Genomic DNA, 26,724 nt, shown 5'->3' on the forward strand with positions numbered 1-26,724 from the left:
ACATCTGTTCCAGATAACTGGAAAAACTAAATAAACTAAAAACAAAATAATTTTGTAAAATATGGATCAGTAAATGCCGATACACAATGAAAAGCGAACAGAAACAGTACATTCCAATCTATTCACTTCTGTTCATATATACTCTCAGATTTGAGGTAAACCTCCCTATCTGTCAGCGCTACCCATGGTTACAAGCACAACATGAACCCAGGAGATTTCAATGGGAAAAGGATCAACCTACTTTCGAATGGAGAACTGGAGACTGCTGGCTTTAAATAATTGCAATCAAAAAAACTATTATTAATTTCTTATTACAATAATTTAAACCCAGCAGCTATGCACATACATTCAAATAAAGCCAATAATTATGAATCTGTCATGGATGAAAACTAAAAAAAAATGCTTGCTATTATCATTCATTCATTTTCTTGTCGGCTTAGTCCCTTTATTAATCCGGGGTCGCCACAGCGGAATGAACCGCCAACTTATCCAGCAAGTTTTTACGCGGTGGATGCCTTTCCAGCAGCAACCCATCTCTGGGAAACATCCACACACACATTTACCCACACACTCATACACTACGGACAATTTAGCCTACCCAATTCACCTGTACCACATCTCTTTGGACTGTGGGGGAAACCGGAGCACCCGGAGGAAACCCACGCGAAGGCAGGCAGAACATGCAAACTCCACACAGAAACGCCAACTGAGCCGAGGTTCGAACCAGCAACCTTCTTGCTGACAGCACTACCTACTGCGCCACTGCCTCGCCCCCATGCTATTATCAATTATTCACTATTTTGTAAAAAGGAATTACTAAAACAAACTTTAACTAAATAAGATTAAACCAATCGTTATAGCATATAGCGTTAAATGTCTATTAATCGAAATTTATTTCCCTATTATTCAGAGGTCACTACAGCAAAATGAACTGCCAAGCACTCTGGCATATGTTTTAAGCAGTGGACGCCCTCCAAGCCACAACCCAGCACAGAGTACACTGATTCGTGAACTCCCGGTGTTGGAAAACACCCATACACACTCATATACACACGCTTTCATACCTTACGGACAACTTCTCTGATTCATTCTTTTTTTTTTTTCGGCGTAGTCCCCTTATTAATCTGGGGTCGCCACAGCGGAATGAACCGCCAACTCATCCAGAAAGTTTTACGCAGCGTATGCCCTTCCAGCTGCAACCTAACACTAGAAAACACCCACACACTAACATACACTACGGCCCATTTAGCTTACCCAATTCACCTGCAGCGCATGTCTTTGGACGGTGAGGGAAACCAGAGCACCCGGAGGAAACCCACACCAACACGGGGAGAACATGCACACTCCACACAGAAATGGCAACTGACCCAGCCGAGGCTCGGACCAGCAACCTTCTTGCTGTGAGGCCATTAATAGCAACCCACTGCGCCACCGTGCTGCCCTACGGCAAATTTAGTTTATCTGGTTCTTGGACAGTAATTTGGTATACCATGGTATCTAAGAATAGCAACTGTATCAGTTTCAATACCATTATACCTTCATAAAAAACAATGCACTTATATAGGAGACAAGGATTAAATATTAAACATAATTTATTTAATGGCTAAAGATGCGTATATGTGGTCGTCATTACAGGACAGCGTGAAAGACAAAGAGAGAGCTGGAGTTAAGATGGTGAGCGCGAACCAATTGATCTTGTCTCGAAAAAACACAGCACTGCAGTTTGGCACTATTTCAGGTTTCGACCAAACGATAAGGGAGAGGCTGTAAATATGGACGAGGCTATTTGCAAATTGTGCAACAACAAGGTGACCACGAGAGATGGAATAACCTCAAACCTAAAGTTGCATATGCAAAACTACCATCCACTAACTGCTGTGAGGATGGACCCGAGTTCATTGCCTCGCGATGCAGGACCAACAACATCTAGGTCCACCGCCAGTAAACAGCCGATGGTAATGGGGGCCTTTAGGAAAACAACAAAGTATTCAATTCAATTCAATTCAGCTTTATTTGTATAGCGCTTTTACAATGTAGATTGTGTCAAAGCAGCTTCACATAAATGGTCATAGTAACTGGAACAGTGTGGTTCAGTAACTGGAACAGTGTGGTTCAGGTTTTAGTGTTTAAGTTCAGTTTAGTTCAGTTTAGCTCAGTTCAGTGTGATTTAATCATTACAGAGAGTTCAAACACTGAAGAGCCAATTCATCGATGCGTAGCTCTACCAATCCTGAACCATGCGAGGCAGTGGCGACAGCGGAGAGGGAAAAAAAACTTCACCTGATGGGAGTGAAGAAAAAAAACCTTGAGAGAACCAGACTCAGTTGGGCACGACCATTTTAATTTCTCCGCTGGCCAAAAGTCTTGTGCAGAGCTTCATTCGCCGTGGTTTAGGCTGGAAGATGGCCTCAGGGAAGTACAAAAGGGACAGTGTCAGTTGGAAAACCTGTATACTGATGTAGTCACAAAATACTTGGAGAAGGAAAAGGTCTCTTTTTACAAAGTGGAAAAAAAGTCCTTTAAGGACATGGTAAAACACAATTGATTTGTGTGTACGAAAATTGTTCTGGACGTTTATGTTCATTTAATTCTATTTAAATGTTGTAACTACACTTTTTTTATAAACTGCTACTAAGCGTTGTTAATATTGTTGTGCATGTTATTTTGTTTTGATTGAGTTTTAGAGTTTGGTATTAAGCAGAGATGGGGGATTCGAGTCACACGACTTGACTCAAGTCAGACTTAAGTCACAAAATTTAGGACTTGAGACTTACTTGACAAATATCCAAAAAATACTCGACTTAACTTAAGACTTGACTTGGACTTGAGTTAAATGACTCAAATACACAACCGTTTGTTTAAAATTAATTTAAAAACAAAACAAACCCGAAAGTTTTAAGACACGCATGCGCAATATTAACTGGATCTGGACTGGATCATTTGGTTTAGAAGAACCGCTTTAAATGATTCGTTTGAACGATTCATTTCAACGATTCATTTGCTATTCGGCCATCAGATAATGCGGTGATGAAAATGGAAGGCGCTCCGCCAAAGTAGCCTATTTCATGGGTTTAAAGATTACAAACAAGACGGCTAATCAAAGTTTATACTATTTAGTCTGACTCAGTCCTTGCCACACTTGAGCGGGCCGTCTATTTGGTGACACGTTTGGACAGTTATCATTCTTCTACACTGTTTTGTATCCGTATTTTAACCAAACATCCGCGATCGATGTAGTTGAAAATCCTCTCTCTTTACTCATTTAAACTGGATGCAAAATATACCTACACCATTAGTAACCAAAGCACTAGCCTCCTATAAATAATCAACACGTTTAAATCTTGTAAATGTGATTATTTTTTAAATATTTTTTGAGATATTCTCTTATTATTTCTTTTTCTGTCATTTATTTGTCATTTGCTGTATATTTTATTAATTTGATTATGTCATTAGGCTAATATATAGGCTACTTTATATACATATCTAAAATGCTTTTACATTCAAGTTTGCTTTGAACTTGAAAGAGAGAGAGAGACGCAGATTTGGCCTGTTAGCGGTGCTCGTTGCTCCTGAATAGGAAAGAGAAAAAGGATGTCTCTTTTAAATTATTATTATTTTTTTTACTTTAACCCATTGAAAGTAAACAGTGTATAACATTGTCATAATAAATGAAAGTATTGTAAAAAATTGAATATATTTTGTTTGTCACATAGGTAACTATTTATTTGATGTGGGTAAATGATGTGTTTCAATCCAGCTACCACCGCAAGTATAATTCAAACCTGTAATAAGCACTGATAGTATTCTATTTGTATGCTAATGTTTAACGCTTTAAGTTTACATGTTAGGGGTTAAGTTTAATCAAATAAAGATTGCAATTAAACAGTCTGTTAAATGCTATATTACAGTTTTTTTTTAACTCGCATGCATCTTTTTAAAAACTATTTATCAGGGGGAAAAAATAAAGAATTAAGTTAGGCAAAACAAGAAACCATTTCAGACCATGGATCTCAAAAATCTGTAATGTATGCGTGAAATGGACTATATAAATTATCTGGAATCTAAAGGTTCAAAATTGCCTTTAGAGTTCGCTCTTAGCAATTCATATTACTAATCAAAACATTTTTCAGTTATTGAAATGTACAAAATGTCTTTGAGGAAGATGAAATAAAAATTTTTAAATAATTTGCAACAGTAGCTTTTGATGTGGAGGCTCCTTTTCTGCCAGAGATACTGTTGCCCTAACAAACTGAATAAAATAGTCATTAAAAAACACGTAAAAAAACAAAACAAAACAAACTTGTATATACCGTAGGAACAACATAACAGCAAAGGTTGGCAGTTTTAAAACCTTGACTTTTTCAAACCACAGTAAACCTTGAAAACTGCTATCGTCCCATGCCTACACTAAGGACATCAGCTAGTAACAAGGGAGTAAAGCCAAATGAAAACTACTAAAAAAACTATGACCTTCCATGCAGTGTGCAACACAGATCTAAGTGAAGTGAAATATCCACTTGAGGGTAATATCTGAAAGTGCACCGTGTTTGAAAATAGATTTTATAATAAAAGATTAAACTCATTTAAATGATTTATCGTTCATCCGGATCTTCTGCCGTATACCCCTCACGTGACTGACGTAGACACCGACCTCTCAAATAATGTAACTACACGTCGCGATGACGTGTAGCACAAGCTCTGTAATTGATCAGCAGGTAGCGTTGACAGGGGTGGGCCGCGCGCAAAGGGCAAAAAAATTTTAAATAAATAAAATAATTGGGGCGACGCAGTGGCGTAGTGGGTAGCAAGTTCGCTTCACAGCAAGAAGGTCGCTGGGTTGCTGGTTCGATCCTCGGCTCAGTTGGCGTTTCTGTGTGGAGTTTGCATGTTCTCCCTGCGTTCGCGTGGGTTTCCTCCGGGTGCTCCGGTTTCCCCCACAGTCCAAAGACATGCGGTACCGGTGAATTGGGTAGGCTAAATTGTCTGTAGTGTATGAGTGTATGTGTGTATGTTTCCCAGAGATGGGTTGCGGCTGAAAGGGCATCCGCTGGGAAAAAACTTGCTGGATAAGTTGGCGGTTTATTCCGCTGTGGCGACCCCGGATTAATAAAGGGACTAAGCCGACAAGAAAATGAATGAATGAAAATAATCGTTCATTATTCGTGATCGAGTTAAAATGTTTAATTAATTAAGATTTAGATTTTAGGCCAAATCTCCCAAGTTTACTAGAGGGTCTCTGCCATCACCCTGATTTTTAGCTCCCTTCACAAATTCTCAATTGGGTTAAAGTCAGGACTGTGGCTGGGCCATTATAAAACAATAATGCTTTGGTCTGCCAAACATACACACACACACACACACACAATTGAAACTGTCAATATGGGGATGAACTGGGGAGATTGGGGGACGATGTGTGGGTTGACATTAAACCAGAGATGCCCAAAGTAGGCCTGTGAGCCAAAGTTGGCCCATTGTAAGCTTTGATTTGGCTGACCATCCCATCTAAGAGGACAGTGAGTAAGTGAATGCCTTTAACACAGAGATCATCATTTCTAATTTGATGTGACCTTTTTTTTTTTTTTCACGTAACCTCTTTTGTTTTATTGCTGCTACAAAAAAGCTAACTGAAATAAATACTTCAATTAAATGTAAAATATTCCGATTTTACAAAATGTAAATACTCTCACTCGACAGATAGAGGACTAGACAGCAAATCAAGGCCAAAAATCTAGTTTAATTTTGTTATAAATGAGATTGTTTAATGAACTTAAAAACAAAACGATTTAAAAATAAAATTGTATTAGGTAATATAAAAGCAACAATTTCTAGTCATTTTTAAATTGCCCATGGCAACTATATTTACATTCGCCCCACTATCCTTAATCAAGTTAGATTTTTGGCCCTTCATAAGAAAAAGTTTAAGCACCTATGCCTTAAACCAACATTTTACATATAGATGCTGCTATCTTTATCACAAGGTACATAACTTAGCATGAAAATATGCAACAGGATAAATCGGAAATGTTAATTCACATATAAGATTGACAGCAAGACATTTTAATATTAGTCAAATTTATACTTGTGAATAAGGTGACTGTCATAGCTTCTGCATACGTTGATACAACAGCAGCAGCTGGTAATGTGTAAGAACTGCAAACATGCAGGAGAATTGATACAGAAATACCTGAAAGCATGCACACAATTGTTCACTGTAAAAAATGAGATTTGCAAATTATATTGATGCTTCTTTACCACTTCTATAAATTCTGCAGTTAAAAAGGTAGTTCACACAAAATTGGAAAATCTGTCATCATTTATTCACCCTTCACTTTTTCCAAACCTGCTCTACTGCTAAAAACAAATGAAGATATACAACAAAAATGTTGGCAAAAGCAGCCACTGACCTCCATAGCATTTTTCGTCATTCTTCAGAATATTTGGGTTCAATGGAAGACATTCATGAAAAGTTTAAGTAGAGCATAGTGCCATCTGGTGATCAAAAGTAATAAATGCTCTCTGCACAGACATCTCAGGACACAATTATTGCTAAACCAGGTGTTTTATGTCTGAAATATTAGATTTTTGAACAAGTTTTAAACACTTCTATAAACTTTAATAAAATCAAAAGTAAACCTAGGACACACACACAAGAGCACATGTCCTTCAATATGAATAATTTAAATGTAAAAAGTCATTGACGATAAATATTCACACATCATTTAGTGTCTTTGTTCATTTCTAAATGAAGTCATGTCAAGTCATCTTTATTTCTATAGCACTTTTACAGAGTAGAGTTTGTCAAACATTGATGAAGAAATGAGAATTAAAGCCATAACAGTATTTCAGATCATGGAAACACTCCAGCATATCAGGCAGGCATTAGAGATCTAGTATTCTGATGCAGTTCTGGTTAAATAAAAACCGACTCAGTTCAATTTAATATAATTGTCACTCTTGACGTCCAGTTCAGCTTAATTCACTTCAGTTGAAATCAAATGTCACTGTTGATAAATTGAACTAAGCCTGATACCCAACCTCGAACTACATTTGATTAGAAGTTATATACAATAGCTGAGCTCATCATTCAGTAATTGTAAAAGGTTCTAGTAAGATGTACATAGTTAAAGTCAGAATTATTACCTCTCCTGAATTATTAGCCCCCCTGTATATATATTTCCCTCAAGTTTTGTTTAATGGAAAGATTTTTTCAACACATTTCTGAACTTAATAGTTTTAATAACAAATTTCTAATACAGTAACTGATTTCTTTTATCTTTGCCATGATGACAGTGAATAATATTTTACTAGATATTTTTCAAGTACTCAGTGTAAAGTGACTTTTAAAAGCTTAACTAGGTTAACTAAGCAAGATAGGGTAATTAGGCAGGTCATAAACAGTAGTTACGGTTTGTTCTGGAGACAATCGAAAAGATATATAGCTTAAAGGGGCTAACAATAATGACCTTGAAATGGTTTTAAAAGAATTTAAAACTGCTTTTACTGTAGCCAAAATAAAACAAATAAGACTTACTCAAGAATAAAATAAAATATTATAGGAAATACTGTGAAAAATACCTTGATCTGCTAACCATTGTTTAGGAAATAAAAAAGGCTAATAATTTTGACTTCAGCTGTATATAAGGCAGTTTATCTTGTTATACATTTTTGTGCTGTCCAAATTATTTCAGCCTGCATGAATTAGCAGATAAAATCATGCATATACCTGTAGTAAGGGGATTTTAATGATAGCAAAATGATAGACTCTGCTTGTTAAGTGTGACGTCATGTGAAGCGGCTTCCGGGCCCAAGCGCTATATCAAACTGTATGGGGAGACTCAACAAATGGTAATAATAATAATCATGTACAAAGGCGATGTAATACTTTCGAAAATCACGATCGCAATATATACAGTATCCAATACAGCTATATATATATATATATATATATATATATATATATATATATATATATATATATATATATATATATATATATATATATATATATATACATACACACACACACACATATATATACATATATATATATACATATATACACATATATACACACATACATATACATATATATATATATATATATATATATATATATATATATATATATATATATATATATATATATATATATATATATATATATATACATACACATATTTATTTAATTTTTTTAGATATGGTTAAAATGTTGGTATTTGTGATGCAAGTCCAGAGACTGATTTGTACACTGTGATTTTAAAAAAATTCACTTTTATGTGTGATAGGAATAAAAAGTGGTCATCAACAAATATTTTCTCATTTCAAATGAGTAACCGCTTGAACCTAGAAACAGTTTTCCATGTCACCAATACGTCCCGACTTAACAAGCAGAAAGAGACTGACACATTTATTCGAATGTCAAGGTGCTTGAGTTACCAAAGCCAAGAAAAAGAGATGAAAGTAGAATTTTGAAGGCCTTTTGAAAGCAAGAGTAGAAAAATCCATAGATCAATGGGTTGCAAGTGGAATTAAAGTATCCGAACCAAATCAAGGCATCAAAAACACCGGCAGGGGTTACAAAATTAAGAAAAGAGTCTATAATTGAAGCGATAAAAATAGGCGTCCAACATAGCAAGAAGACCCCCATGACAATGGCCAGAGTTTTAGCTGCTTTTCTCTCTCTTTGAGCAGAGCTTTGGCTCTTCAACCCTCCAGTCACTCTTTCTGACATAACCTTTGCATGTTTTCGTGCAACATGGAAGATTTTCATATACAGAGAGCTCATGATGGCCCCAGGAATGAAGAATGTGAGGACTGGACATATAAGACCCCACTCTTTGTTAAAAAACAGAACACAACTTCCCACACAGTAAACCTGCATGATAAAAGTCTCCAAACCAATTCTGTTTACACCTGAAAAGACAATAACAAAGCTGTAGAGAAATGAAAACAGCCATATGAAGATAGTATATAAAGTGACAGTGGTGTTTGTGACCCTTATTCTGTATCTTAGAGGGTCACAAATGGCCCAGTACCTGTCAATAGATACTAAACCGAGATGCAGTAAAGATGAGATACAGAAAGTCATGTCCAAACTAGAATGAACTTTACACACAACATCTCCCAGATACCAGCAGCCTTCAACAGATCGCACCATGCTGTACGGCATGACCAAAGAGCCCAGCAGACAATCACTGGCAGCCAGAGAGCGAACGATCAGATGAGTTGGAGACTGCAGATGTTTGAAGTGAGAGATGGAGATGATGATCAGCAGGTTCCCGAAAACAGTGGTGAGGATCATCAGCAACAGGCAAACATACATTGCCAGTTTGACCACAACAAAACGTTGTGATTTCGGACAGGAGTTTGGCAGGTGTGGAAAACAGAGAAACATATTTTCAGCGTAAACGTCCGTCTCATTTGAAGTCATCACATTTGCCCCAGATGTGGAGATAGGTTTTTTTTTTTGTAAATCACAAAAAGGATCACGGTTATAAACAGAAATATAAAAACTATGAGTTCATTCATTAGAGTTTGATAAAAACCAACACTTAATGAAATATAAATGTATATATAGTAAACGCCCATCCAGATTAACTCCATGAATGGTCTGAGTGTTGCTCCGTTCTGTCCATATATACTTTAACAGGTGTGGGAGGGTTATTTTGAATGCAAGTTCAGCCAATGGTTAAAAAAAAAAAACTCAGGAGATTAAAAGAAAAAAAAATATCCGTTCATAAAATGTGATGCATAAAACTGACAAAAAAAGCTGCAAAATTTAATAAATTTTATAAATTTATAAATTTTATAAATTAAAAAAAGTTACAGTATGATCATGACCAGATAAAATCTTCGGACTTCTGTATGCTTTTAGTATGGCAATAAATGTCACGTACAATGGTATTTAAACTCACACTGGGCGCATTTAACACAGAATAAAAGTGCACAATCTGTACCTGAGGTCATCTTTGTCATAGCCCACATAGAAACTTTTTTTTGGCCCAGATCTGGCCTACACATTTAGCTTTTGCCTGGCCCACATGCCGCAGTAAATTACTGTACATGACTGGATTAAATCTGGCTTCCGTACAAGAGCCAAACATGTACCATATCTGGGCCAAGTCTCAGCCAAGTCAATAACCCATAACTGGGCCAGATATGTTGGTGTGTCTCGACTGCAATGGTTTTAATAAACCTATGAAGCATTGCACTTTATGGCCGAGCTTTTTCTCAAAGCGACCTGACTGGTAGAATTTTTTCTTTACTCAAAAATAATTTAAATGCATTTCAAGAGTTCACACTTAGATATTGCTTGACAGCTGTAAGCAGGTTTGGCATGCTGTCCCGGGAGAGAACCCTGAGCTCGGAGATAGTTGAGCCCAGGGCTCCCGCCAGGTCCATAGAGCATGTGAGGGGAGTACGAGATCAGGTGGTTCTCGAGAGCTCCCCTTTTTGGAAAGGAGAAAAGGAGGAGAAAGGGGTGGATGGGGGGTTTCTTCGGAAAACGAAGATAAGGGAGTAATATCTAGCTAGGCTACTTATAGTGGGTTAGGATAGATCTGATTGGCTAACTAATGAGTGTAGATAGGTGGCCAGCTGCTGTCAATTATATCACGTGCTCCTCTCGAAATTAGTTTAAAAACTTCACTTAAAAGTGGGTCAAGATTAGGGGTGTCACGATTTCGATTTTTAATCGAAATCGATCAAAATTTATGCTCAATTTCGATTATCGAATCAAAAAATAGAATCGTCGATGCTGCCACGTCCCATGTCACGTCAGCTTGGCTTGCCAAGCGGGAAAATAACAGGCTTGTTAGAGTGCTTGTTAAACTGCAGAAGCAGGAGACCCGTCGACAGAACTTAAACCCTCTCCTCTTTCAATGAAGTCGCCGGTGTGTAAGCATTTTGGATTTCCAGTGAGTTATGTTGACAACGTTCGTGTTGTCGACAAAAAAGCTCTGCTATGTAGGTATTACGTACGGTTCGCTATCCTCCGCCCGCCCCCGTTGCAAATCCACTCGCGAAAAGTACACACTCAGGCCCTGTTTACACTGTCTTTGTTTTTAAATGGCATTTTAGAACGACAACGATTTGACATCCACAGTGGCGTGTAGCATTTCTGAGCAGCCCTCCTTCCTCTCTACCTCTGAAAATGCACATCACGTGACCACACAGACACAGACATGCGCTCAAGACAGCAGGTCCAGGCAGTCAGAGGACTGCTTCAATCTTTCACTCGCTTGTACTTAGTCATTTTAGCGAACACCTCAGATACTGTTGGCTGGTTCCTGTTGGTTGTACACCTTTTTTACCGACGCCATTATAAGGACACAGATCACTGCCTATTCATGAGTCCCGCAGAAAAAGTGATTGACAGGTGGTAATTATGCGTGTATCTTACCTTTATTCATTTACTGTATGATTTGTTTATTGGTAAAACAAATACCATCCAGGTCAGGTAGTTTAAACGGTAGGCTACAAATAATTAATTGGTCATTAATTAATTAATTATTCATAATCGAAAATCGAATCGAATCGTGCCTTTAGAATCGAAAATGTAATCAAATCGAGGATTTGGAGGATCGTGACACCCTTAGTCAAGTTGCACCAAAATTACATGGCCCACCTATACATTTTTTACATCTACTGTAGGCCAAATACTACATTTGACATCTGGCCCAAGCCCTATGTGCCGCCTTAAAGACGGTGCCACCTCTGCCAAACATGAGCCATGTTTGGCCCACATGCTGTATTGCCAGTGCCAAACAAATGCCTGCTCTCTAGACAACATCTGCTCTCCAATTTACAGTATAACAGCACGTTCAGCGTCCAACCCTTAACAGAGCTGCCGAATATCACATGATTTCATCGCATTTATACAACAAAAGTGACCCAAAGCATCATCTTCTGCCAACAAAGTTGACTGTTTATTGTAAAACGACACTTTATTAAAAGGACAGAGTCTGAGCGGGTCCACTTGGAAAAGCCAGACTGATGTCTGAGGTACACATTAAAGTTTTGGACCAAAAGCTTCGGATCTAGATGCTGGCCAGTGAAGATCTTTAGTAGGTTTTATGTCAAAATACTTTGGAAATGATTACAAAAAAAACTAAGTAATCATGTTTTGAGTAACAGGACTAAAATAACTTCCAGTTATAAATTCAATATCCAAATCTGACTTAAATGATTGAAATAATCAAATTACATACAGTTAGAATCATTGTATAATGATGGTTTGTTCTGCAGACAATCGGGAAAAAATACTGCTTAAGGGGGCTAATAATATTGACCTTAAAAAGTAAAAAATAAAAAAAAATAAAAAAAACAAGACTTTCAAGGATAAAACAAATAAGAAAAAAAAAGAAAAGGCTGTGAAAAATTCCTTCCTCTGTTAAACATCATTTGAAAAATATTTGGAAAAAAAATTAAGTCTTAATATTTCCGACTTCAACTGTAAGTTTCATAGTAAGTTAATATCTGAGACCAAAGTATTTCTTAAAAAAAAAAAAAAAAGGCTTTTTTTTTTTTTTTTTTAATACGCAATTATATCCCTTTATTTCACATAAAAAAAAAATCAACCCAGAGATGGTAAATGTCTAAATCTGGGCCTCCAAATCCACAACTGTCAGTCACACACACCTCATTAAAGTCCTGGACCCATGAGACTTGTTATCATTCTCAGAGTGACTCTCTTAGGTGTCTGACCAATCAAAGGTGTTAACACCAGCGCTCACCTTCTCAACACTTATGCTCAAACGACACCCTTGAACCGTCACATTATTATCACAGCAAACATGTTTACTCATAATGCCCTACAGAGAAGTGAACGGTTATCATTAGGGAGATAGGACAAACAACTTTTAATCTATCTGTACTTCTACCTAAATCACATAACTTGATGACAGGCCTAAAAAAATACTAACAATATTTTTAATAAATGTATTAAATAAATATGTATGCATGTATGGTACATTTCAAGAATACAATTCAGAGGCCACTACTTAATCCTATTTAGATTTATCCAATATCAGGGGGAAATCAGCAGTTTTTAGGTTTTTTTCATGACCGCTTTAGCCATGGCAAAAAATGTTTGACATTTTAAATCTGCAATGTCTATTGTTTTTATCTTTTCAATGTCACTGACATATTCAAGTCCTCCTAAAATGTCTGAAAAAATGCAGACAGGATAATGATGAGAGTCCAATTGATTCAACACTGAAGGTGATTTTGCTCTTTATTTCAGCACTGAACAAGATATGGCTCTGTGTCTCCCCATACATTGAAAGCCCACACTGATCAATCTCCCAACAGAAAAAAATGATTAAAAGGCCAGACTAACATTCGCTGAAGAGCATGTTGTGTCGACAGAGAACTGGTGTGAAGTTTGTTTTGAAAGAAAGCGAGTTTAATTAGGTATGATGGAAAACACAGGGCCCTTTTTCACCTTTCCTCAGCATATGGTCTAAAGCACATAGCGCAGATGTGCACTTATAGGGCCAAATCCACGTTTCCTACGCTGAAAATTATTTATTGGATTTACAAAAAAATAAAAATAAAAATAGGTAGGTGTTTGCAAACAATTTATATGGTAAAGTAATGTTCACCTTAACTTGCTTAAATTCAGCCCTTACCTTAAAAATGTTTAATAAATCTAGGGCTGGACGATATGGCAAAAATTGATATCACAATATATTTCTTCATTTCAGTCGATACGAAATAATTCCGATATCGATAAGAACAATATTAAAAAGACAAGAAAAAACTGACAAGAACGCACACAATGGATGTTTGTACATATAAATGTCTGCAAACTGAATTTGCAAGGTCTATAATACCTCCAGGCTCATATAACTTTTTTAAATAAAAAAAAATAATGTTTACTTTTTATTTGCACATAGCCTTTGCAAACAGATGAGTATATTCAAAGTTCTGGTTGCTTTTCATCTTGAATGTTTTTTAAGGGTTCTATTTGTCTATTTATATTTGTGTATGTAATTACTTAATTAAATTAAAAGGTTTAACATAAAATAGTATTTATATATTTTATATAGTCTGTTTATATAGGCTAATATTTTATATAACACATTTTCATTATTTAACAGATTTATTACCTCTAATAACCACATTATGTCACATCTGCTGCAGTGCCCTCTTGTGAACTCTTCAGGGCACTAGGTCTTGTTTTGGTTGTTTTCATTTCCTGTATGCCTGCTCACATGGTCACTCCTTGTTTCCAGCTGTTCCTTGTTGTCTAATTGGTTCTGTATTTTATAAGCCCTGTCATGTTGTGTTTAGTTTGCCTTTGGCTTATGTCATGATGAGGTATTACAAAAACAAGGAGTAGATCCAAATGCAGCAAAATATAGTTTAATAAATTAAGTAAACAAAGAAGATCCAAATAACAGGCAAGGTACAAAAACTGACAAAACAAACGCAAGTGCAAAAACTAAAAGCACTAAGGTGAATCAAACTAAATCTTAACGGGGATTCAAAAACATTGAGACGATACTAATAGTGAACAAACAAACCGAACCTAACATGAGGAACTGGAGAACAAAATAAAGCAGGACAGAGCAAAGCAAAATCCAAAGGCAAACTAAACACAACATGACAGGGCTTATAAAAGACAGAACCAATTAGACAACAAGGAACAGCTGGAAACAAGGAGTGATCATGTGAGCAGGCATACAGGAAATGAAAACAACCAAAACAAGACCTAGTGCCCTCAAGAGTCCACAAGAGGGCACTGCAGCAGGTGTGACAAATTATTTCTATTTCATCAGCTTTTCAATAACCAGATTTTTTGACAAATATGTTTGTGAATGATTGGATCTGGACATCCCTAGTTAATACAGACCAATCAAAAAGAAGTTCAGAAAATTTGTCAAGCCAATCACTGATGAGGACGTTGTCATGTGACTGCTTTTTGGTTTGTTTCAACTGGTTTGGTTTCAGAGCAGTCGATCGGGTGTGAAACAGAACCAAAACAGCTAAAAAAAAAAAAAAATGTGACAATTTGTCATTTTTAATCTTGGTCCAGACCAAAGGAAATGTACCACAGGTTTGAAAGCACCCTTATACAGATTTATGTTAGAGTGAATGAAAAATCATAAGGCAAAGTCATTCTAATAGCAAAAGGCCCAAAGTCTTAGAAAACATCACATCCCAAAAACATTATGTCCAGAGGCTGAAAGTGAACAATAAATGACATGAATAGATTTACATTAAATGATATTTCTCTTGGTTTTCTCTCTATAGTCAAACAAACACACATGCATAAGGCCTAAACTCCAAATAGACACTTTTGGTGAACAAATGTTCCCATGAGACTTGTTACAGCCACACCATCTTAATGACTCTCAAAACATGCCTCCAAATCCAAATGTGTGAAGTCCCATCATTAGCACTGGCACTCGTTAGGACGAGTACAACAACATCCTCTTTTTGCCACAACATCATGTGCAATATGACATTATCATGTTTACCTATAATTACTTTATCACCAGTGTGATATGAAATGCCAGTCATGAGAAGGCCCACACGGAATCTGCGCGCGCAGATTTTTAGCCAATCATTGATTGTTTATTTAGTAAATGTGTGTAAATTTATATTTATTCAGTTTTTAAAATCTTTCTTATTTCTATGTCGGCTTAGTCCCTTTATTAATCCGGGGTCGCAACAGCGGAATGAACCGCCAACTTCTCCAGCACATGCTTCACACAGCGGATGCCCTTCCAGCCGCAACCCATCAATGGGAAACATCCATACAGTGACCTTCTTGCTGTCACTGTGAGGGGAAAGCACTACCTACTGCGCCACTGCGTCACTGAGTCGCTTTTAAATTATAGTAATATTATTGACTAAAATGAAAATATTCTAACTGCACGGTGGCGCAGTGGGTAGCACAATCACCTCACAGCAAGAAAGTCACTGATTAGAGCTGATTTCTGTGTGGTTTGCATGTTCTCCCTGAATTCGCGTGGGTTTTCTCCGGGTGCTCCGGTTTCCCCCATAAGTCCAAAGACGAGATATAGGTGAATTGGTTAAGCTAAATTGTCTGCAGTGTATGAGTGTGAATGAGTGTGTGTGGATGTTTTCCAGTGATGGGTTGCAGCTGGAAGGGCATCCGCTGTGTAAAACATGCGCTGGATAAGTTGGCGGTTCATTTCACTGTGGCGACCCCAGATTAATAAAGGGATTAAGCCAAAAAGAAAATGAGTGAATGAAAATATATTTATTTCATTTAATACAGTTTGTAAAGTAATGTTTTCTGTTTTTTAGCAGATCTATTATATGAGAGTCTTGCTTTGTTTACCAAAAAAAGTTGATCTAATTGGATTTGCATTGTAAACATTGAATAAATCTTTAAAAAGGTATTACTTTTTATTTAATATATTAAGGTTTTAGTTATGAAACTCCCACAACTACTCCGCATTAATCTGTAGATCTTTTAATCAATTCTGTGCAGAAATAGCAAAATATTTCCGCAGATTACGTCTGGCCCAAGTCAAGAGATACTCGGCAAGCATCACAACTTTAATCAAAACTCTCCAATTTAATAGAATGTAAACTGAGAAGGATGAAAGAATGTACTATCATAAAAAACAATTATTAAAAACTACAATGTATGAGCAGGCCCGGGCCCACATAAATGGCATAAAATGATTATCCTGTGCATTAATAATCTTAATTAAATCATGCATTCTTGATGTGTAGCATTATAAATAAAGGGTGACATGATGACAAAGTACATGGCTGTAATAAAACATTAATAATAAAACATTAAAGGCCTATTATGGCATTTAGTTTACTTTTGTCAGTTTTAAGAACTTTAGCCCGGTTGAACGTCGGCTCAACCTCCTAACATTATGACAATTGTTCTTTACTTCCCCACTTGATGATGTATTTCCTGTATTTGGTATAAGTGTGCAAGTGGGCATGTACTTGTGTTATACATTTAGTAATACTTTAAACTTCAAACGGTATGTTCTGTAGTCACAATTATATTGGGGTGATTCTAATTGTGATAAACAGTTGCAAACACGTCACAAAATACACATACAGTAACTAAGTATCAACAAAATATGCAACACTTTGTTTAAATGTGACATTTGAACAATTACAAAAACAATGCGACCGTTAATAGCCTCTTTTTTCCTGATTAGTTAAGGCCAGGGGTGTCCAAACTCGGTCCTGGAGGGCTGCCGTCCTGCTGAGTTTAGCTCCAACTTGCCTCAACATACCTGCTAGGAAGTTTCTAGTACAGTGGTGTCCAAACTCAATCCTGGAGGGCCGGTGTCCTGCATATTTTAGTTCCAACCCCAATTAAACACACCTGATGCAGCTAATTAAACTGTGTGTTGGAGGAAGTTGGAGCTTAACTATCCAGGACACCGGCCCTCCAGGACCGAGTTTGGACACTCCTGTTCTAGTATATCTAGTAAGAGCTTGATTACCTACTTCAGGTGTGTTTGATTAAGGTTGGAGCTAAACTCTTCAGGACGCCGGCCCTCCAGGACCGAGTTTGGACCCCCTGTTCAAGGTCTAGTGACAAAACAAACAATGTAGGCCTAAAAATTGCTACAAAACACAAATATACAGATATTAGATGCAAAGCAACTGATCCAACTGGCTCTTAATAGTATACTATATCACACTAGAGCAGAGGTCCCCAAAATAATGCTCACGGGCCAGAGTTGGCCCTTGGTAACCTCTGGCTTGGCCCCCCATCCCATCTGAAAAAAAGGAGAATTAAAGGCAGTTGATTGGGATAAATGCCTTTGACAGATCGTCGTTTCAAACTTAACATAGTTTCTTTGTTTAATTGAGGAGCTACAAAATGCCAACTAAGATTAATTGTAAATGAATCAGACTTTTACAATGTAAATACTGCCACTTGACAGATAGAGGACAATGCAAAAGACGTCGGCAAGCAAATCCAGGCAAAGACAGGAACAGCTCGACCTCCATTGTGTTATAAATGGAACGGTTTATGTTTTTACTATGATAAGTGATACTGCATCAGTGATCAATATGCTTTAAAGCAACATTTTCTAGCTTTTTTTAAATATTAGCTAATGAATTTGGAAATTACCCATGGCATATTTAATGAAACACAGCTTGGTATATACAACTTCATCCCACAGCCCTCTATCAAGTTTGGTTTTTGCCCCTTTATAAGAAAAAGTTTGGGCACCCCCATTCTAGAGTTTGAGCATGCAAAACTCTGTCATACGGTGCTGTGAAAAGGTGCAGAATAAAATAAGATGATGCAACACTGATAAATGAGTGTTTATTCCATAACTGACATTTCTGTATAAAGAGGTCACCTCTCTTCTGTGATCTCATGAATTAACGGGATGCAAATTGGCAGGTCAGAGTTTACCAAGCTCGAACTTCAGAACGCCTACTGGTCTAGTGTATTCACAAGTGTATGAATAGAAGTCAATGGGGCGAAAAGTCCTTTGTGACCATGCCTTTAGTGTTTACACAACAGCATTTTTAATCAAAAACGGCAGATTATTTAGTATTTAAAACATTTTAAAGGCCAAAAACACACAATCATGAAAATGAATTTCAAAGTTTTCAAAAACTCTACCAAAGGTGAACCAGTGAAATTTTCCCAACCTGTTAACTGAATATTAACCTCTAACTGATCTGATTAAATTATCATTTAATAAAAAAATGAATTGACGAGTGTTTAAATATTATACACAATAAAGGTGCAGTAGGCACCTTTCTGATTGTCATCAGCTTTTTTTTTTTTTTTTTTTTTTTTGTGCTGGTTGAAAGTCCCTTCACATTCCAATAGTATCCCAAACTGTCTGTCAGCAAATGTAGATTTGTACAACGTTCACGTAATCTTTGTTCATGCAGATCCGCCATTGGCACGTGCATGCGCGCCGTGCGTTTATGCGCACACAAGATGCAACAGTAAAATAAAATGCTGACTCAAAACTTTTTAAAATGCTGACTCAATATTGAAGTTACTTTTGCATGATGGAGGAAGGATGACAGCATGGCTTAAGTATTTTTTTAGACAGGGAATGATGTAGATTGTGTTGTTATGAATGGGTTATATGCACAAAGGTGTTGTTTAGCCACTAAAATAGTCCGGTAAACGATTGATGTGACTATTTTCAGTTTTATACGCGACCTTACAGCATCGATAATGTAGATTTAGTAAGTAAATAGCGCTATACTGCCTAGCCTTCTTTACTCAGGAGAAGTTAGTTTTATATTCACATTGGTTAATTTTTGAACATTGACAACCTGTGACGCACTCCCTACATTGTTTGCTCTGTTACTCTGAATATTCGGTCTGAAATAGCATGCAAGTATGGCTTAGTAATAGAACTATATCAAGTTCTGGGAATATATCGATATGATTCCCCAACGCGATGCGGTATTATCCATCTTTCATATCAATATGCAGACCACTCCAAGGTTGCACGCAAGCTCAACTTGCAAAAATGAATGATTTACTCCATGAGTCATACAAGAGATTTGTGCAAAATGAATAAATCGTTCAAGAACGACCCATCACTGACGCAACATGGAGAAACTTGCAGTGCCAGTGTTGTAGCGAAATCTGACTCCATGGAAAAATCTGACCACCCTTTGTGTGTACGAACGTCACACAGCGCCTGCAGCCATCACAGCGGTTTATCAGAAAGCTTTTAATGATCATTTCTTCCACAAATGACAGCAAGAACAAACATAGAAGCCATTCAGTATTTCTTTAACCAGCATTTCATCACAGTACCCTGAAACAATTTCATTACTTTTTATATCTATAGTCTATTTGTTTTCATCTTCTTAGTTATTCATTCCTTCATTCATTCATTTTCTTGTCGGCTTAGTCCCTTTATTAATCCGGGGTCGCCACAGCGGAATGAACCTCCAACTTATCCAACAAGTTTTTACGCAGCGGATGCCCTTCCAGCCACAACCCATCTCTGGGAAACATCCACACACACATATCTTTTTATTTAATATTTAGTAAAACAAGTTTAGTCAAAACAAAACAAAAGACAAAGTGTAGGATTTTTTACATGCAGTGAAAGACTTATGTCACAATACATACATGCAAATGTGTAACTAAAACAAAACAAACACAGCTGATTTAATTGTCGTTTATAAATCACACAACTCAGTACACAGGATTACTTATAAAAACACTGTAATTGTGACATAAAATACTGCGTGTTTTTATATTTACATTCAATGTGCTTCTTTTCTATCCTACAATACTTTTTGTTGTGTTACTATTTAAGTGTGTTCCTTTTTTGATCTGACAATGTAGCTGTTTTCTATGCTTCTGTTTACTTTTTTTGCACAACAGCACAGTAGTGCTGTCTATAGCATTAAGCAGGAAAAAAAAAACCTGTACTGTATTAATTTATCAAAGATTTGTTTTTTAATATAAATGTCGTGCAACTTAGTTTTATTTATCAGAGAGTTTGTGCAGCTGTCGTTTTTTTATGCAGCTGTTTATTTGTAAATAGGGAGGAAAACCCCTGTGTTTGAATTATATTTTGCTCAAAAAAATGTTTTAAAAAGTTTTAATAAAGGCTTTAACTCTCGCGTAACAATTTATGGGAAGATACTAGATATAAATCGTATGACGTCTCTCCTCCTAAAAATACAGAAATATGATTTTTTTTTTTTTTGCCCATATCACCCAGCCCTACTTAGTAATATAAAGCTGAAGTCAGAATTATTAGCCCCCTTTGAATTTTTTTCTTCTTTTTTTAAATATTTTCCAAACGATGTATAAAAGAGCAAGGAATTTTTCACAGTATGTCTGATAATATTTTTTCTTCTGGAGAAAGTCCATTTTGTTTTATTTCAGCTAGAATAAAAGCAGTTTTTAATTTTAACCACCATTGTAGGGAAAAAATTATTAGCCCCTTTAAGCTATATTTTTTCTCGACTGTCTACAGAACAAACCATCATTATACAATAACTTGCCTAATTACCTTAACCTGCCTAGTTAATCTAATTGACCTAATTAAGCCTTTAAATGTCACTTTAAGCTGTATAGAAGTGTCTTTTAAAAATATCAAGTAAAATATTATGTTCTGTCATCATGGCAAAGATAAAATAAATTAGTGATTAGAAATGAGTTATAAAATTATTGTTTAGAAATGTGTTGAAAAAATCTGATCTCCATTAAACAATCGGAGAAAAAATAAACAAGCGGACTAATAATTCAGGGGGGCTAATAATTCTGACTTCAACTGTAGGTAATTCCTGCAGATTTTCATTTGGAATTGTAATATTATAAAGTACTGTAAAGTTCTCTAACTGGCGAATCACAGGAACTAGTGGGTTGTCTGCTGCCATCTTTAAGGTGAGCGTTCATGTTTTAGAATTTTGGTAGATCACCTACTGGACCTTTAAATATTGCATTTTTAATATGTGCAAACAACTTGGAGTCCATCATTGGATTTGTTTGATTTGTATATTATGTAGGCTATTTTATAATATGGATCTTTTCAACCCAGGCTCATTCTGAAAACATACCTCTACAGACTTCTCCTCTACAGATGTCCCGGCGGCACGTTTTTCTGCAGTTTTTGTTTTCGTGAATCCACGAGAGGCCGCTGTGTACACTTTTTGAGATCTCAAATTCCCCTCACGAGTGCCATTCGCGCCTGCTGTTCTCGTGTAAACCCACCAGATATCGCTGTCGACTGATTTGTTGACAGGCTTTTTGACTGACTGAGTGAACAATCAACTAACTCCCCATCCCCCCCCACTCCCTAAACTCATCCAATGTTATCGACTGACCTGCCCACCCACTTCCCTAAACCCAAACAACACATTTCAAAAGCAATCCAAAATCATAAAAGCCCTTGTCTAATTTTTTTTAAACACATTTTCAGATTTAACCACATTCTCACCCCGCTGTTTACTTGTTTATTTTATTTTCTGGATTCTGTTTTAGTCTTACCTGCTTTCGGGAACCACTCTTCACCAGACTCGAACCCCCTCAACGTGATCTGCATCTCAAGTCCACCGACGTACATGACGCGCTAATGGGACAAACTGTTGCAGCTGGATCAGCTGGGAAGCGCGAAAAGGAACGGCGTCACACCGCGCCGTAGCGTTCATTTAAAAAAAAATTAAATGCAGCCATACGTACCTCTGGCTACATAATTCATGGTCTCCAGAAACATCTGTAGGGCTACGTTTTCAGAATGAGCCTGTGTTGGATCTTTTTTAGGGACTATTAATCAGTCAAAGATGAATCCTTTCAGCTAATAGTTAAATGTTTAATATGAGCATCCCTAGCTATGCACATATTGAACATTTAAACATTAGTACATATTGCATTCTCCTCTATTAATCCAAAAGTACACCGCCAACTACTGGCCGGACATGATATAGCACCTTTAGTCATTTTAATGGACGCTTCAGAAAAGGGATCACTTTGACAGTGTCCACAAAACGGTCGCACATAATTTGCCTGGGTCCACAAATAGTCCGCAAAACTTAACACAGACGTACACAAAGAAAAAAAAATGTATAGTGTAAATATACCCTTATTTAAGTGTACAAGTCTTTTCTGCTGCTGTTGTTTTTAAATATTTCTCCAGTTACGATAATCCTTACCGCTTTTCGACACCAGGAATGCATGAATGCGTAAATAAAAGGATTTAACGTGGAATTAGCATAGCCAAACCACATAAGCACATCAATCAGCATTGGCGGTGTCGCGTAGCCAATAAAAGGATTGAGGATATTACACAGAAAAAAGGGAGTCCAGCAAACCAGGAAAGCTCCAACCACAATAGCAATGGTGACAGTTGCCTTGCGTGTCTGAAGCTGCACATCTCTTGATGGATAAACCCGCCTCAACTGGTTTAACTGAAGACGAATAGATCTCTCCTGGTTTCGGGCGACCATGTAGATTCGAGAATAGATGACAACAATGATGAAGCCAGGGATGTAGAAGGAAAACACAGAGGTGAACACTGCCGGACCGTGACTAAAAAACACATGGCATCCTCCCACACAGCGTACATGAGCATCGTAGAAGTCTTTGCCTCCGTGGATGTTGATCTCCAGGAAAGTCATCACGTAAGCGAATATTCCAGGGATCAACCAGCTGATGGAGATCATCAACAGCACCGTTGACAATCCAAAACAGGAACGATACCTTAACGGTCCACACACAGCACAAAAGCGCTCAGCAGACACACTCACAAGATGGAAAATGGAAGAGGTGCTGAGAGTGATGTCAATGCATGTGTGTAACTTACAAAGGAATTCGCCAAAGTACCAACAGCCCTGCATGGAGCGAACAGCACTCAGAGGCATCACAAACAACCCAATCAGAAAGTCACACAGGGCGAGAGACAGAATCAGCTGGTTTGTTGGTGTGTGGAGTTGCCTGAAATGTCCAATGGAGATGATGACCAGTAGATTCCCAATGAAGGTCATTGAGATGATCAACATAATAGCGATGAGCATCGGAACGTGGATGGCATGCGGTCGTACGTATTTCCAACAGGATCCATTCATCGCCTCATAACAGAGATCCATTTGGTAGTCCATTTAATATGTTCTGAAGATGAATCTGAGCAAATCTCATGACAAGAAATTAGCAGATGGGCTGGATTTAGTTTGTTCACTTCTGCTGTCCACTGTATATCCACATTGTAAAACAGCTGTAAACAAAGCTGTGGTTTAAATTAGCAGCAACCCATAAAACAGACCGTCTCCCAAGGGAGAAATGAATTTTCCTACATATTCCTTTTAAGGAATTCCAAAGAAAAGAGCTACTATAAATATTTTTCTCTCTCTCCAAGTAGCAGCCTTTTCCATAAAATACACTCTCGTCCTACAGAAAAAGCTCAACTGGTCTGTCCGACTTCTGTTAGGAAATAAAACAGGTATTAATTAATTTCACCTGCTTTAAATACACCAAAAGGGACAAAGTCTAACCAATCCGTCTATACTTATTTATCTATGAGTCATGTAATAATAGCAACCAACTCTTGTGTTTGCATTTCTAGCTAATGTTGACATCCAGAGCAAACAGCTGCATGTTAGAAATAAAGCAATGCAGAAACTCCTGTCTCCAAGAAAACACATCATTTATGTGTATAAGATGCTGCATTGTAAAAGGTCAATAAAAATGTAAAAAGTGTTAAAATGAAATGTACAAATTAAAAAAAATGTTTTAATCAATCAATTTGCAACCTTCTATTTATATAAAATAGTGTTATGCAACAGAAAAGTAAAAATGTCACCTTATAGAGCAGCTAAAATATATATATAAAATAATAATAATAATAATGTTTCCTCCAATGAATTACTTTCTTAAAACTAATCTTTAAAAATTAAATTCTAGTCAGACATTTATAACAAAAACAAAAAAAGTTTCTTTATCCAATTTCTCCTTTGACAGTCTCATTAGACAAGGCCTAAAGTCAAAATCTTTGGCTTTGTTCCACTTTGCTTTTAGACACACACACACACACACACACACACACACACACACACACACACACACACACACACACACACAACACACACAACACACACACACACACACACACACACACACACACACACACTTTTAAACTGCCCTCCCCAAGCACTTCCCCTAGAGGTGAATACCTGTGGTCATTTTAAAGTGCATTCCAATTCATGAAGTGGATGAGCAAAGTTTATAGTGCATCTGGAAAGTATTGATAGCGCTTTAATTATTCAACTTTTTTATGTTATAGCCTAATTCCAAAATGAATAAAAATCAGTTTTTTCCCTTAAAATTCTACGCACAATTCTCCATAATGACAATGTGAAAAAAAATGTTTTTTGAAATTGTTGAAAATTTATTAAAAATTAAAAAACCTGAAAAATCACATGTACATCAGTATTCCGTCTTTGCCATGAAGCTCTAAATTGAGCTCAGGTACATTCTGTTTCCACAGATCATTCTTGAGATGATCAGAATCTTCATTGGAGTTCACCTGTGGTCAATTCAGTTGATTGGATATGATTTGAAAAGGCATACACCTGTCTATACAGGGTCCCAAGGTTGACAGTATATGTCAAAGCACAAACCAAGCATGAAGACAAAGGAGCTGTCTGTAGACCGCTGAGACAGGATTGTCTCGAGGCACAAGGCTGGGGAAGATTACAGAAACATTTTTGCTGCTCTGAAAGTTCCAATGAGCACAGTGGCCTTCATCATACGTAAATAGAAAAGTTTGGAACCACCATGACTCTTCCTAGAGCTGGCCGGCCATCTAAGCTGAGTGTTTGTGGGAGAAGGGCCTTAGTCAAGGAGGTGATCAATAACCCAATGGTCACTCTGTCTGAGCTCCAGCATTCTTCTGTGGAGAGAGGAGAACCTTACAGAAGAACAACCATCTGTGCAGCAATCCACCAATCAGGTCTGTATGGTAGAGTGGCCAGACAGAAGCCACGCCCCGCCTGGAATTTGCCAAAAGGCATCTGAAGGACTCTCAGACCATAAGAAACCAAATTCTCTACTCTGATGAGACTAAAATTGAACTCTTTGGAGTAAAGGCGTTACGTTTAGAGAAAACCAGGCACCGCTCATCACCAGGCTAACACCACCCATCATCATGTTGTGGGGATGTTTTTCAGCAGCAGGAACTGGAAGACTAGTCAAGATAGAGGGAAAGATTAAAGCAGCAATGTACAGAGACATCCTGAATGAAAACCTGCTTCAGAGTTCCTTTGACCTCAGACTAGGACGACGGTTCATCTTCCTGCAGGAAGTAGGAAATATCAATGGAGTGGCTTCACAACAACTCTGTGAATGTCTGAGTGGCCCAGCTAGAGCCCAGACCTAAATCCTATTGAACATCTCTGGAGATATCTGAAAATGGCTGTACACTGTCACTTCCCATCCAACCTGATTGAGCTTAAGAGTTACTGCAAAGAGGAATGGGCAAAAATTCCCAAAGACAGTTGTGTCAAGCTTGTGGCATCATATTCAAAAAGATTTGAGGCTGTAATCGCTGGCAAAGGTGAATCAACAAAGTATTGAGCAAAGGCTTTGAATACTTCTGTACATGTAATTTTTCAGTTTTTTATTTTTAATAAATGTGCAACAATTTCAAAAACTATTTTATCCCATTGTCATTATGGAGTATTGTGTGTAGAATTTTGAGAAAATAAAATGAATTTAATCCATCTTGGAATAAGGCTGTAACATAAACAAATGTGGAAAAAGTGAAGTGCTATGAATACTTTCCGGATGCACTGTAAACAACATGATATATTAACAAATTAATTCTTCAGATATGCAGTATAAAGCACTTTTTATACGTTTAACAGCCTATAATAAAAGAATGTAATACAATATGTCCAATGAAATCTGGAAGAAGGAAAAAATCCCAAAGCAAACATCAACAGAAAATCATAAGACATACTGAAATCATCTACCAGCAGGCAATGGACAGTGCTGACCAGCCAAACTGACCATCAGATACCGTAAACACACAAAGTTCACCCTTAAACATCTTGAGAGTTGAAAGCAAATCAGAAACGTCATGTACTCACAAGACACCACCAAGCCATTTTCATTGGTTTACAGAAAGTTCCTCATGGAGTTGAAGTATTCAAAAGGCTAGAAAGTACACATCCACCATCATCTCTTTAGGATGCAGGGAGGCTTCCTGTGGTAAGAAACAAACACATATTTACAACAAGCATTAATTGAAACATAAGATTGGT

The 26,724-nt window shown here is 37.1% G+C and overlaps 2 protein-coding genes across 4 annotated transcripts; both read right to left on the reverse strand.

The window, feature by feature from the left end:
* Nucleotides 1-8,407: 8,407 nt before the first annotated feature.
* Nucleotides 8,408-22,034, reverse strand: taar12i (trace amine associated receptor 12i). Of its 2 annotated transcripts, XM_068215360.1 has the most exons (3): nt 21,959-22,034; nt 21,796-21,811; nt 8,408-9,512 (listed from the first exon to the last, which is right to left on the reverse strand). In XM_068215360.1, the coding sequence occupies exons 1-3, from the start codon at nt 22,032-22,034 to the stop codon at nt 8,408-8,410; spliced, it is 1,197 nt and encodes a 398-aa protein (XP_068071461.1). The 2 variants fall into 2 exon arrangements, with proteins under 2 accessions (XP_068071461.1, NP_001076554.1); NM_001083085.1 differs by lacking the exons at nt 21,796-21,811; nt 21,959-22,034 and having other exon boundaries at nt 8,408-9,430.
* Nucleotides 22,035-22,394: 360 nt separating this feature from the next.
* Nucleotides 22,395-26,666, reverse strand: taar1b (trace amine associated receptor 1b). Of its 2 annotated transcripts, XM_073933249.1 has the most exons (2): nt 26,551-26,666; nt 22,395-23,884 (listed from the first exon to the last, which is right to left on the reverse strand). In XM_073933249.1, exon 2 carries the CDS (start codon nt 23,563-23,565, stop codon nt 22,555-22,557), a length of 1,011 nt encoding a protein of 336 aa, XP_073789350.1. In that variant the 5' UTR covers nt 23,566-23,884; nt 26,551-26,666; the 3' UTR covers nt 22,395-22,554. The 2 variants fall into 2 exon arrangements, with proteins under 2 accessions (XP_073789350.1, NP_001076373.1); NM_001082904.1 differs by lacking the exon at nt 26,551-26,666 and having other exon boundaries at nt 22,555-23,554.
* Nucleotides 26,667-26,724: the final 58 nt, after the last annotated feature.

Source organism: Danio rerio, chromosome 20 (genome assembly GCF_049306965.1).
Source record: "Danio rerio strain Tuebingen ecotype United States chromosome 20, GRCz12tu, whole genome shotgun sequence".
Classification (NCBI taxonomy): domain Eukaryota; kingdom Metazoa; phylum Chordata; class Actinopteri; order Cypriniformes; family Danionidae; genus Danio; species Danio rerio.